We start from the raw sequence: 14,620 nt of genomic DNA on the forward strand, positions 1-14,620 counted from the left end.
TTGAAAGTATGATGTTGACATGATCAGTCCAATCAAAGCTACTGTAGATATAACGTGATTTGGTGTCATTTTATCTGTGGCCAATGACCTGGAGCTTTCTTGGATGGGTACATCTAATGTAACTCTATGGCAGCATCCAAGGGGCTTGAATTTTCGAGCTCTATCCTTAGACTTGACGGTGACGTAGTGTCCCCATGAGTGACAGCACAGTGAGCCAATCATGAGGCTCTGTATTTTCTGCTGGCTTGCCCAACCACAGAAGGCACTGAGCTAGGCTGAAACACCTGCATTTTGGAGCTGCCTTACTCAAGAAAACAAAAAAGAGACCATGTTTGTATGCGGCTTTATTAAGTCAATTATATATATATATATATATATATATATTATTTTTTTTACAATGTTTGCAAACTGATATGTGACACGTATTAATGTCAAGATAAAATGCAAAACAGGCAACATGTTTTAAAAACCCAAATGTAATGCAAATGTAACTTAAATATGAACAACAATGGATCACTGTTAATGTTTAGTCAATTATTTTTTATTACATCATGAATAAATACAGGTTATTGACACTTTTCTACTGTTACGTGGGGGACTTTTATTTTGACAATTTCCTCAATTCCATGAACCGGAAGTACTTTATTTTTGTGTCGCTGAGGAAACGTTGATCAGACACGTGCACACAGCGTTTATCAACTGGTATATATATAGCATTTTTGCAAGTGGGACACCTGTGTAAAATATGTTTTGGAAGCGTTAAACGTAAGTAGACATGTCTCGAGTGTACGTCAAGCATGGATGGATGGATGGATAGATAGATAGATAGATATATATATACTTACTATATGCGGCAACTGTGTCTTGACTGCTAGGAGTACAATCTGAAACCTGAGCTGTCAGAGATTTAGAACTCTGAACTGTTGCGCCTGCAACTGTTTTGTCTTGAAGGGCATGGTGCTTTTGTAACAAACTGTTACATTAGCATGCTAGTTTAACTGCTAACTTGTTACAAGGAAGGGAACAGGCTAACCTAGCATTTGATCAAGACTCTCAGTTCAATTACACGTCATTGGACGAAGCAGTCTTCTGTAGGGCGGTGTTTCGTTAACGAGAGCCGCCAACGGTCGATCTGAACATTAACACGCATCGCTTGCGGGTTTGGAGTCATAAGGACTTTATATCCGCGAGAAATCATTAACAAAAAATGAAATTGATACCTCTTTTATACGGTTAGTGTTCCCACACGGCCATAAGTCGATGTTATAGCGCTTGTTTCCGGAAAACAGACGGTAGACAGTGGATTGACTACCTGTGCTAATGGTGTAAACAAGACAGACGTCACAAACTTGTGTCCACTGAATGCTGTCGACTGCAACTGTGCCAAGAGTGTACAGTCCGTGTGTGTGTTGTATTTGTGACATTTTGTCATATGACTGGACTGGTGACCACACCAACCAGCCCAGGACCTCCACATCTGTCTTCTTCCCCTGGGGGATCTCTGAGACCAGCCACCTGGACAGCTGATGAAACTGTGGGTTTGGACAACATCAAATAATTTCTGCACAAACTGTTAGAAACTGTCTCAGGGAAGCTCATTTGCGTGCTTGTCATCCTCGCCAGGGTCTTGACCTGACTGCAGTTTGGCGTGGTAACTGACTTCAGTGGGCATATGCTCACTGGCACTCTGGAGATGTGTGCACTTCGTTGATGAATCCTGGGTTTCAACTGTACTGGGTAGATGGCGTTGTATGGTTGAGCGGTTTGCTGATGTCAATGTTGTGAACAGATTTCCACATGGTGGGGTTATGGTATGGGCAGGCATAAGTTACGGACAACCAACACAATTGCATTTTATCAATGGCTATTATTATTATTTATTTTTGCTTACCTTTTTCTCCCCAATTTCGTGGTATCCAATTGGTAGTTAGTCTTGTCATCGCTGCAACTCCTGTTTGGACCCGGGAGAGGCGACGGTCGAGAGCTGTGCATCCCCCGATACACAACCCAACCAAGCTGCACTGCTTCTTGGCACAATGCCCACTTAACCCGGAAGCCTGCCGCACCAATGTGTCGGAGGAAAAACACTGTACACCTGGCGACTGTCAGCGTGCACTGTGTCCTGCCTGCCACAGGAATTTGCTAGTGCACGATGGGACAAGGATATCCTTGGTGGCCAAACGCTCCCTTAACGCGGACGACGCTGGGCCAATTGTGTGCCGCACTATCCTGTTGCCCATTGTCATGCCATTCATGTGCTGCCATGACTTGATGTTTCAGAATGCTAATGTACTGCCACAAGTCGCAAGGATCTGTACACAATTCCTGAAAGCTTAATGTCCTAGTTCTTCAATGGTCTGCATTCTCACAAGATGTCACCCATTGAACATGTTTTGAGATGCTCTTGATCGACATGTATGACAGTGTGTTCCAGTTCCCACCAATATCCAGCAACTTCGCACAGCCATTGAAGAGGGATGGGACAACATTCCACAGGCCACAATCAACAGCATGATCAACTCTATTGAAAGATGTGTGCATGAGGCAAATAGTCACAAATGGTCAGCTACTGACTGGTTTTCTGACCCACACCTCTACCTTTTTTTAATGTTATTGGTGACCAACAAATGCATATCTGTATTCCCGGTCATGTGAAATCCATAGATTTCTATTGCATAGAGGGCCTAATTTATTTATTTCAATTGACTGATTTCCTTAAATGAACTGTAACTCAGTAAAATCTTTGAAATTGTTGAGTTTATATTTTGGTTCAATGTAGAACCCAGGGCTGGTCCTGGCCATTCTGCCACCCTAGGGGAGACACATTGTTGCCCTTTTACGTTGAACAGACGTCCTAAAATACCTATTTTTCCATATGTTGAAGTTAGGTTGATTTTGGGTTCTGAATGAAAGTTGAAAATATGTAATTTTATAGATGTCTCCGTTTAAGGAAAATCGAGGCTGGTCCAGACAGGACAAAATCTGAACCAAACATAGACGTTTATGATTGGTTCAGACCAAAGACCAACGTCCGTGGACGTGGAAATCAAGGCCGGTCCGGATTGCACCAAAAAAGACTCACAGACAGAACAACAAAAATTTCTAAAAGGTGCCAGCGTCTGTCTGTGCTTACTGAGGTATAGCCTACGGTGTTGCCTGAAATTGAATTTTAGGTATGCCAATCTGTGGTAGTCCTACCATTTGACCCAATGCCTCGATTCAATTTTATGTAGCAAAATTTGTAATAGTGTTTTAATTTTATTTTTTATTTTTTTTACATTGGACTCAGAGCTACAAAATGATATCTTACACTGCAGCTGGGAAAATAATTATGCTTTGAAAGTTGATAAACTTGTAACTTCACTTGGCCTTTGGAATATTTTGGTAAAGCTACTGGAGCATAATTCACACCCTTAGCCCCACCCATCTCTTTAAGGTAAACAACCAGAGACTAAAAGTGGTGAAAGTAGTAGCCTACAATAAGGGAGAACTCCACGTAAAAATACACTATCTAGTCCTTGGCCTATATGATCTGACATTGAAAGTGTCCAGATAAAAATATTGTATAATTATTAGATAATGCTTACACAGACACTTGTCTAAATTGATGGGTCATGTGAAAGACTTGCTATAACCACCATCCCAGCCATATCTAGCTAAGTGGATGGGTCACTATTGTCTAGACATGTACACATGTTCATGAAATACAAAAGATGGCTGTAATTTTTTACATTTATTTTTATTTCACCTTTATTTAACCAGGTAGGCTAGTTGAGAATACAGTGAGTGCAAATTAGGTAAGTTAAGGAAATAAATAGGCAACGGTGGCGAAGTAATTACAATATAGCAATTAAAACACTGGAATGGTAGAAGATGAATGTGCAGGTGGGGTACTGGGGTGCAAAGGAGCAAAATAAATAAATACCAGTATGGGGATGAGTTAGGTAGATAGATGGGCTGTTTACAGATGGGCTAAGTACAGGTAAGTACAGGTAAACTGCTCTGGCAGCTGGTGCTTAAAGCTAGTGAGGGAGATGTGAGGCTTCAGAGATTTTTGCAATTCGTTCCAGTCATGGGCAGCAGAGAACTGGAAGGAAAGACGACCAAAGGAGGAATTGGCTTTGGGGGTGACCAGTGAGATATACCTGCTGGAGCGCGTGCTACGAGTGGGTGCTGCAATGGTGACCAGTGAGCTGAGATAAGGCGGGGCTTTACCTAGCAGAGACTTGTAGATAACCTGTAGCTAGTGGGTTTGGCGACGAGTATGAAGCGAGGGCCAACCAACGAGAGCGTACAGGTCACAATGGCGGGTAGTGTATGGGGCTTTGGTGACAAAACAGATGGCACTGTGATAGACTGCATCCAGTTTGTTGAGTAGAGTGTTGGAGGCTATTTTATAGATGACATCACCGAAGTCGAGGATCGGTAGGATGGTCAGTTTTACGAGGATATGTTTGGCAGCATGAGTGAAGGATGCTTTGTTGCGATATAGGAAGCCGATTCTAGATTTAATTTTGGATTGGAGATGCTTAATGTGAGTCTGGAAGGAGAGTTTACAGTCTAGCCAGACACCCACGTATTTGTAGTTGGACACACATTCTAAGTCAGAGCCATCCAGAGTAGTGATGCTGGACGGGCGAGCAGGTGCGGGCAGCGATCGATTGAAAAGCATGCATTTAGTTTTACTTGTATTTAAGAGCAGTTGGAGGCCACGGAAGGAGAGTTATGGCATTGAAGCTCGTCTGGAGGTTAGTTAACACAGTGTCCAAGGAGGGGCCAGAAGTATACAGAATGGTGTTGTCTGCATAGAGGTGGATCAGAGAATCACCAGCAGCAAGGGGCAACATCATTGATGTATACAGAAAGAGAGTCGGCCCGAGAATTTAACCCTGTGGCACACCCATAGAGACTGTCAGAGGTCCAGACAACAGGCCCTCCGATTTGACACACTGAACTCTATCAGAGAAGTAGTTGGTAAACCAGGCGAGGCAATCATTTGATAAACCAAGGCTGTCGAGTCTGCCAATAAGAATGTTGTGATTGACAGAGTCGAAAGCCTTGGCCAGGTCGATGAATACAGTAATGTCTCTTATCGATGGCGGTTATGATGTTGTTTAGAACCTTGAGCGTGGCTGAGGTGCACCCATGACCAGCTCTGAAACCAGATTGCATAGCGGAGAAGGTATGGCGGGATTCGAAATGGTCAGTAATCTGTTTAACTTGGCTTTCGAAGACCTTAGAAAGACAGGGTAGGATAGATATAGGTCTAGAGTGTCACCTCCTTTGAAGAGGGAGATGACCGCGGCAGCTTTCCAAACACGTTGTGCATTTTTTTAACTTGATAAATACTCCACCACACACCATAGTTAGATCTAAAACATCCTCAGCCTAAACAACGAATTCCTGTGATTTTGAAGAAGTGAAAGTGTCTCTTGGGGGACAAACTTCATTAACCAAACGCAGAATCGGTCAGGAAACACAGGTCCAAGACTGAAATCCCGTGTTTCTAATCAGCATCAGAAAAACACGTGTGCCAATCGGACTGTTTTTGTTCAACCCAATACAATTGAGAGCAACGCTAGTGTATGTAAATACACCCGCGTTGCTAAAAGCAGCTACCCGTTAAGTACCTGAGTACCTTTGAACTAAAAGACAGTTACAGATTATCCATGCTCTTAAAACTCACATTACATTTTCCTTTTAATTTGTGTCATTCAGTGTGCATTTAAAGACACACTGTTGTGATTTGCGTTAGAATGTATGGATAGTAATGTTGGATATGTATCGAAATGATCGAATTTTACATTTATGATTAATCTATTTTGTAAATGCATTTGGGAATTATGGGTAAAGAATTATGTAATGGAAATAATGGGTTTTATTATAATTGTAGTTTGGCTACTGGCTCTGAGTTGAACTATGAATGACAAGGAATATTGGTATTATGCCTATGATATACAATATGAAGTTTGCTGATGCAAATGTTTTTTCAGATTTTTCTTTTTTTTAAACGCACACACATGGAATTGTTTTGGGGAGAACAAATGGGAGCTAAACCAGATCCTCAAGTCTCTCCTATCCTTGTCCTCTTACCGGGACACCTACACCTTGTATCACCTGCTTCCTCACCCAGTGCATTCTAAAATAGGCTACCTGCCGTAACACTAACATTCTAAAATGACTGGGGAAATGCGGGTATTAACGATAACTTTAATACTGAGTAGGCAATGTCCATGTTAAAACAGATGTTTTCTATATATTTAACTGGGAATGTATAAACATTGTCAAGGGGCTCACAATTGACACAATAGCTGGTCTCCATCCAATTGGTGACATATTTTGATGTGAATATTATAAAATCTGCATAAAGAAAATGTGAACGTTTTCCAATCAGTGGTGTTTGTTGAGAATAAAAATCAGTGCGTGATGGTTTTGTCACACAAACTGTTGCGTTAAAAAGCAAATGTGCCTACTGTGGTCTTGGCATGTACACTATAGACAACAATTCGGAGATACAATGCGGGTAGGCTAGTCAACATTATGAGATTATGGGTAAAGGAGAATATTTGTCAAATGGCAGTCAAGCATCGATTATGTCACCAGAATAAAACCCTCGATAGTTATTGGAAAGGAACATCAAACTCATCACTGTGCACTTTCGCCACCCTGTGAAGTTAATCACTTTTTTCATCTGTAGCCTAATAAACTGCATGGTTTCCCGAGTCGTAGTGGGGGGACAATCGGCGTCCACTTTTAATTCGATATGATCAATATTTGCTCCAAAAGGCGTTTCCACTGCCATTTCTCACATAATGAATATAACCAACACTGGGATCCCACCATATCGAACAAATTCTGTCTGCATTTATACAATTGTACTGAAACGTCCCGTTTCCATCGTAGCTTTTGTAAATTGTATTTTTTATATACGGTATGACTTTACTCGCATAAACTGGTAGATCGAAATGTGGTTATTGAATCAATGACTGCGCGAATTGGCGGGAGTCGGTGCGCATTCGTGGGGAGAGACGTGCCTACTGTGTCTCTGCCATACAGCTCAGTACCGGAAAGGAAGAGGCGACGCAAGAGTGAGGAATTTATGTATGACGTCAATGAGTGTCGACTTTGGTCAACAGAAAATGTAATTGCTACTGTGAGGCTTATTTGATCGAAAATAAATTTGGTAATGTTTAGGTTGTTACAAATGCACTGATTTATAAAGTGGACGCACGTGGCATTTTGGCAACCTTGAAAACATCTGTTTTAACATGGACATTGTCATTGACTGCTTCCACCATTTTAAAGTAGTCAACAGGGTGGGGATGCCTATGAGTTAGGAGCAATCGGCCAATGAAGAAGGAAAATTGACTACTTTAAAATGCAGATTGCCTCAATGGCGCTGCCCATGCTGTCAGGCGCTATAATGGTACAGATGCAAAGATGAGCCCTCTATCTCTATTGCCTGTTGTTCAAACACGCATCTGCCTTCACATTGGCTAGAATGGTCCCACCTGATCTCGCCGCCTTACATCACAGAGGACATGTATTTCCATTGTTAGAGCTGTCAATTGAGTATCTTGTTAATATAATAGTCTTGGTCAATTACTAACAAGTACAGTTTACTTCAACAAAGCAGTTTTTTGTTGTCTCATTTGCCACCATTAGGGGGCATCCAAATACCGTAAAAGTAATATCTGAGGTGTTGAAAAAAATCACTTATTTCAATTCAGAGATGTAATGTGAAAAGGACATTGTCATACATTTCTTAAAAGTGAAGCAAAAAATAAATATTCCTCCAACTGAGGTTTCCTATATGACCGTGTATAAATGTGTAATCATGGCCATCAATGCCATGACTATTTTAATAGTGAACTGAGTTTGAGCGAAAGGAATGATTTATTCTGTCAAGAGTGGACTCTTGAGGTATAGCAATGCAGCATAGAGCATGTTTACAATCTCACATTACTGTTCTCCCGGAAAAGCCTTTTGAAATCTGTCTTTTGGCTTCTCACTATTATCATGATTGTAATTTGATCTATGTTCCATGTTTGCTCCTGTGAACATACTTTAATCTACCTCTTGAGGAATCGTGTGTCTTCTGGAGTTGAACATTAGAAGACTACTTGCATTATGGCTTGCCTGAGGCCAGACTGTACAAGAGGAATGTGGTGTAACAACATAAGACCATGACAGAAGAGGTTATTTTCATGAAAAATATCTTCTCATGAAGTTTACGGTGGGATCCCTGCCTGTATAACGTGACGTGCAAAAACGTGCACTTCATACAATGGCTTTATCCACTCTTTTCTCTCCAGTCAGAACTCGTATGAGGATGATAAAGGAGATATCCAATGTGGATTGACTGAAGTCCCATCTTTGGAAGACCTCTTAGAGGAAGAACTGCCAGGAACAGAAGGATGAAAAGGAAAAGGAGAAAGAAGAATGCTGCTGTAACAGAGGCCATGGGAGGGGAGGAGGACCCAAAAGAAGAGGCCCACCAGGGGCCTAGCACCTTAGCTGATGTGAGGGAGGAATATCGTCCAGCTGTGGAGGATCTGGGAGTTAGGTTTGTCAAAGTCCTGCTTTGTATTATCTCACAACTGACCTCAGATCTGTGTCAATGTCACACAATAGAGCCAAAATGGGTCTCTCTTAGTTAATGATAATGTAATTACTAACAATTAAATATCTTCCACTTAGTGAGGAGGAAGACCTGTATCGAGGAGCTGAAGATCTCCCCCAAGGGCCAGTCAAACATGCAGGACCGGAGGCACTGTTTGAAAGCACACGTCAGTCACTTTCAGATCATTACATTTTTTCCAGAATTGTTTTCCAGAAGTGTGTCCTTAAAGGGGGAATCTGCATTTGTCAGATCAATTGTTTTACATATAAATGGATGATATGATCCCATAGATTTTGAATAATGTTACGATCACACCCCGTCAGAACCCAGGAAATATAAACTTGTTTTATTTCAATGTTAGTAAACATTGTATGTGTAAAAAAATAAAAACAAATACATTTTTTTTTATATATCCTCAACATAGTTAAAATGATATCATTGATGATCAGTCCTTGCATCCATAGTGCTGTCTATGAATTTGATTGGTTACATTTCTCCAGGTAACCTTGACAATTTGTTTAAAACGAGTGGCCTCCTGGATCTTTAATTTAAAGCACTCGCTCCCTTCGGTCTCAACGTAGAGTTTGATCTGAAGCCATTCTTGTGATTTTGCTATCCATTGTATATCATGTTTGTATCTATGATCGTATGTTATCCATTCATGTTTTATTTATTTATATATGCCACAGCTGCCATTATTACAGATACCTGTGTGTCCTTCCAAACTATATAAACTAGTAACCCGCAGTGTTTGTCATTATACCCCGATGAAAACAGCTTGGCTGTCTAAATGTCGGTTGAACAATTATTGCATCTCAGCTCCTATTTCTTTTTCATACATTTCTCCAGGCCCATCCGTTGTTTCAACTGTGGATTGGCCCTTTAAATGGTATACCCCAAAATATTTTTGAAACAATTCTAGTTTGCATCTTCTCACTTTCTTCTCCATATCTCAGTTCCGAAGGCTGAGGACCGATGCAGTCTGGAGCCGATGCTGGATATTCTGTTCTACAGTGAGAGTGAGTGGAAGGGAAACACTACCAAAAGTACCCTTATTAGAAAGGTCAGTTGATTAGCCAGTTATTATGATCTTCATATTTTCAAATAAATATTTTTGACATTCTTATAAATCATTCACGATTCACCTAGATCCCTCTTCCTGTCTGGTCCCAGGGTTACACTAAGCTGTCTCAGAGGTTTGAGAGCCTGAGACGGGTGAGAGGCGATAACTACTGTGCCCTCCGAGCCACTCTTTTCCAGGTGCTCTCCACCAGCACCCAGCCTCCTGTCTGGCTGCAGGTCGAACACATCTCCACGGTACACCATGCTTGCGTAACTAATGCTGACTACACTGACACTTTTATATAAGTCACTAGCCCTCGTACTGTCTGTACATTCAGTGGAAGTCCAAGTATACATTTGAGTGGACATCAGCTGATGGTCAGTGTGGCTTGCCGTTAGTTTTATTGTATTCATCTTGGGTTGTATTCATTAGTATACACTGTAGCAAAACATTTTGCAACAGAACTAAAATTAGCACATTTTTTGGGTAGAAAAGTTCAGGTTTTTCCCTCCTGTTTGTCTTTTCTTCCATTTGGTGCATAATGAATAGGAAGGACCCTGTTGCTTCTCCACAGTGGGCGGAGGAGCTGGAGGCACGTGAGGGGCTGATTGGCCAGTGGATGTTCCCCTCGGAGTGCAGACAGGGGGATGGGAGCGAAGACGCCGTCCAACAGCTCAAACGCTATATGGAACTCCTCCAGAACAGGGTATGTCAACAGCCCATGTCTTCCTTCCACAGCCAGACAGTTGAAGTCGGAAGTTTACATACACTTAGGTTGAAGAAATTAAAACTAGTTTTTCAACCACTCCACAAATGTCTTGTTAACAAACTATAGTTTTGGCAGTCGGTTAGGACATCTACTTTGTGTATGACACAAGTAATTTTTCCAACAATTGTTTACAGACAGATTATTTCACTTACAATTCACTGTATCACAATTCCAGTGGGTCAGAAGTTTACATACGCTAAGTTGACTGTGCCTTTAAACATCTTGGAAAATTTCAGAAAATGATGTCATAGCTTTAGAAGTTTCTGATAGGCTAATTGACATAATTTGAGTCAATTGGAGGTGTAACTGTGGATGTGTTTCAAGGCCTACCTTCAAACTCAGTGCCTCTTTGCTTGACATCATGGGAAAATCAAGAAATCAGTCAAGACCTCAGGAAAAAAAATTGTAGACCTCCACAAGTCTGGTTCACCCTTGGGAGGAATTTCCAAACGCCTGAAAGTACCATGTTCATCTGTACAAACAATAGTACGCAAGTATAAAGACCATGGGACCATGCAGCCTTCATACCGCTTCAGGGAGGAGACACGTTCTGTCTCCTAGAGATGATCGATGATCACGCACAAAAGTACCTATATCTACAGTAAAACGAGTCCTATATCGACATAACCTGAAAGGCCGCTCAGCAACGAAGAAGCCACTGCCCCAAAACCGCCATTTAAAAAAAGACGGTTTGCAACTGCACATGTGGACAAAGATTGTACTTTTTGCGTCTTCCAAGCGTACTTCCAAAGGACAACAAAGTCAATGTATTGGAGTGGCCATCACAAAACCCTGACCTCAATCCTATAGAACATTTGTGGGCAGAACTGAAAAAGTGTGTGTGAGCAAGGAGGCATACAAACCTGACTCAGTTACACCAGCTCTGTCAGGAGGAATGGGCCAAAATTCACCCAACTTATTGTGGGAGGCTTGTGGAAGGATACCTGAAACGTTTGACCCAAGTTAAACAATTTAAAGGCAATGCTGCCAAATACAAATTGAGTATATGTAAACTTCTGACGCACTGGGAATGTAATGAAAGAAATAAAAGCTGAAGTAAATCATTCTCTCTACTGTTATTCTGACATTTCATATTCTTAAAATAAAGTGTTGATCCTAAATGACTTAAGACGGGGAATTTTACTAGGATTAAATGTCAGGAATTGTGAAAAACTGAGTTTAAATGTATTTGGCTAAGGTGTATGTAAACTTCCGACTTCAACTGTATGTACTGTGCTCTCTAGTTTAAACAATCAAACACTGATGTCCTTCTTAGACTGTCAATGGAGAAGTTGCTGATTCCCAATCCTTATGGTTGTAATTATGGCCATATAGAAGAGGGTTTTAATGGCAGTTTCAGGATAGTTTCAGGATAGTTTGTGGTATACTGCAACAACTGTACCCTTCCTTGTGGATTGCTGTGTCTTATTGAACCCATCTGATTGGAGACAGGATAGATGGACCCTCAGTCTTCAGGAAACAGTTGAATACATATGTGTGACGTAGACTTGAGACCTCTGCCAAAAGTTAGAGGCTGGCATCTAACAGCCTCTTCCAGCTCTTGAAAAATTCTGTTCATTACACTCTACACTTCAAAGACTCCTGTCGTTAAATGGTTGGTAGCTGTACCCTAGCTTCGCCAACTAAGGGGAAAATGATGCACACTGTCACCTTTTGTATTATGGTGAAAACTGACAGTGAAAGTCATGAATTGCAGTTGCGAAAAGAGCAAAAGTTGAATATTCAATATGGTTTACACTAATGATGACAGTAAGTGCGTGTGTGAATTGCAGTCAAGAAAAGGGCAATAATTCAGTATACATGCTGTGTATTATTTCCAGCCATGGTAATGTTGACAGTATGTGGCATGTCTGTGTGTTGTGCCCAGTGGCAGGCGGCGGTGGGCTGCTCCAGCATGGAGGAGAGACAGCGGTTGTGTGAGCGTGTGTTCCAGGGAGGGGAGGAGGAACTGGGGCTGCTGGAGGCCCTGAAGCTCCTCATGCTGGTCCGGGCGTCGGAGTTCCATACCACCATGCAAGAGGGAGGGGACGTGCCCGTCTTTTGCTGGCTGCTCTATGCACGCGACTCTTCCGACTGCCCACGCACATTCCTCTCCAACCACCTGAGTCGAGTGGGTTTCAGCGGGGGTCTAGAGCAGGTGAGCACTGAAGTTTTCCCTAGATGCTGATTTTTGAGTCAATTTAGAATTTTCCCCACTAATGGTTAGGATTGGGAAAGAGATAATCCTGGATCTTTTACCTAGGGGAAACTTCACCCCAGAGTTGTGACCGTATGACTATAGAATACACATTCATGGTTCCCTGTTGAATTAAATGGTGGTAAATCACAAACAGGAGGATACAGTAGAATGGGAGTGCAGCTTTCCCACAAACCAAACCCTGAAAACCTAACATGCATACAGTTGCACCGCACCATCTGTTCTGTTGCCACTTAACAGCTGTCCAGTCTAAGCCTCCGGGTCTGTCTGAATTGTTCAGTGACCTTCTTGGGAAGGTCTTAAGCCAGAGCTTAAATTTTTTTAATTTTGGTTTGAAGGTTATCATCAATGACAGTGCGGTGTCTCGGGGAAGAATGTATTACACAACAGTACTTTTTTTTGTTGAGGTTTCTACTGATAAAAGCTAATTTTCAAAGTGGATACTGAACAACGTAAACACTCCCATTAAATGTTAATGGGCCATTTTTAAATAGTGTGTAATAATTATGTTTTAAAGCATCAACTCCGTATGTCATTGGTTCCTTCAGGTGGAGATGTTTCTGCTCGGATATGCCTTGCAGTGCACCATCCAGGTCTACAGGCTGTACATGACAGACACTGAGGAGTTTGTCACCTATTATCCTGATGACCATAAGGAAGACTGGCCCTGTGTGTGTCTGGTCACAGAGGATGACCGCCACTACAACGTCCCAGTGGGACAGCACAATGGACTCCAAGTCCCAGAAGACGTCCCTCCAGACTGTTTGGACTCTAAGTCCCAGGCTGATTGCCACTGAAGAAAAAGCTCATGGCATGCACACAGGGCCATAATGTCAGAAGGCTCCTCAGGTTGACTGGAAGAAGACTAATGCTTATTGACAGTTTACACTTAGTTAAAAATAGCTTTTGGAGTATGACTAGGGCAGAACGACAGGTTTTTACCTTGTCAGCACGGGGATTCGATCTAGCAACCTTTTGGTTACTGGCCCAACGCTCTAACCATTAGGCTACCTGCCGCCCCAATGTGGCTTGCTTGCTTGCGTTGAATCCCGTCCCAGAACTGATGAATAAATATCAGATCACACAATACCATCACGATGCATTTTAATATCAGGTGTAAATGGTGTCTGTCAGATGTCCACTTGCATGAGAGATGGACACTTAACCATCCTGCAAAAGGTGACCAGAGCAAACTACAGTAAGCAGAAGTCGAAACCTCACAGCACGTCATTTAAAATAGAACTACTTCATGTTAAGGGTTTAACTTTGACATTGTTTGACACTGAACCATTTTGATACCAGTATTTGCTGTGACATTTAAAAAAATGTAAAACATGATATACCGGTACACTTGCATTTTGAGACAATCGTAAGGTTAGCACTAGCAATAACGTATTTGAAGATAGGCTTAAACTAGAATACAGAGGAGATTGTTTGATCATTTGTCCCTGTGTCAAAGGCATGCCTGGTCTCTGCTTTTGCCATTATGCACTTGACTGAAGGTGTGATCTTTTTTTCGATATGTAACATGTTGCCTTTAACCAAGGTGCTCTTGGAGAAAAACATTGTGCCAGTGTTGTTGCAACATCCAGATACTGGCAACTGTTTCCAGGTTCTATGTTAAACCACCAGCCTCAGTTGGGTTCCAGATAGGAAGCCTGGCTTGGTCCTCCATGTTGCCTTAAGTTATTTATGTGCAATAGGGGTGAAGATTGGCAATTGCTGCCTAGAGACCATTTAGGAAGGAAAGATCAAGGTAACACTGATTATACCACTTGGGTAAATGCTTTTCTACATTGTTCAATTTTTTTTTTTATTCACTGTGTCAATGTTTCAATAGTCTTCTATTATTTTGATCTATTTATTTATACGAGTTCAGCACGAGAAATTGTAGGCTGTATAGAAATAATTATACTCAAATGAAATTAATAAAATAATGATTTATAT

General features: G+C 41.6%; 1 protein-coding gene across 1 annotated transcript; it reads left to right on the forward strand.

Annotated features, from left to right (window-relative positions):
* Positions 1–609: 609 nt before the first annotated feature.
* On the forward strand, positions 610–14,620 carry LOC110535639 (ubiquitin thioesterase otulin). The gene is made up of 8 exons (XM_021620751.2): positions 610–765; positions 8,316–8,566; positions 8,701–8,789; positions 9,580–9,686; positions 9,797–9,940; positions 10,261–10,392; positions 12,344–12,613; positions 13,222–14,620. The coding sequence occupies exons 2-8, from the start codon at positions 8,418–8,420 to the stop codon at positions 13,468–13,470; spliced, it is 1,140 nt and encodes a 379-aa protein (XP_021476426.2). The 5' UTR covers positions 610–765; positions 8,316–8,417; the 3' UTR covers positions 13,471–14,620.

The sequence above is a fragment of the Oncorhynchus mykiss genome, chromosome 11 (genome assembly GCF_013265735.2).
Source record: "Oncorhynchus mykiss isolate Arlee chromosome 11, USDA_OmykA_1.1, whole genome shotgun sequence".
Classification (NCBI taxonomy): domain Eukaryota; kingdom Metazoa; phylum Chordata; class Actinopteri; order Salmoniformes; family Salmonidae; genus Oncorhynchus; species Oncorhynchus mykiss.

Excerpts from the sequence above, each read along its gene's own strand:
- LOC110535639 (XM_021620751.2), top strand. The coding sequence starts at position 8,418 with ATGAAAAGGAAAAGGAGAAAGAAGAATGCTGCTGTAACAGAGGCCATG. Across the intron at positions 9,687-9,796 it reads AAAGTACCCTTATTAGAAAG|GGTTACACTAAGCTGTCTCA; the intron begins GTCAGTTGATTA and ends GTCTGGTCCCAG. Across the intron at positions 10,393-12,343 it reads TGGAACTCCTCCAGAACAGG|TGGCAGGCGGCGGTGGGCTG; the intron begins GTATGTCAACAG and ends TGTTGTGCCCAG.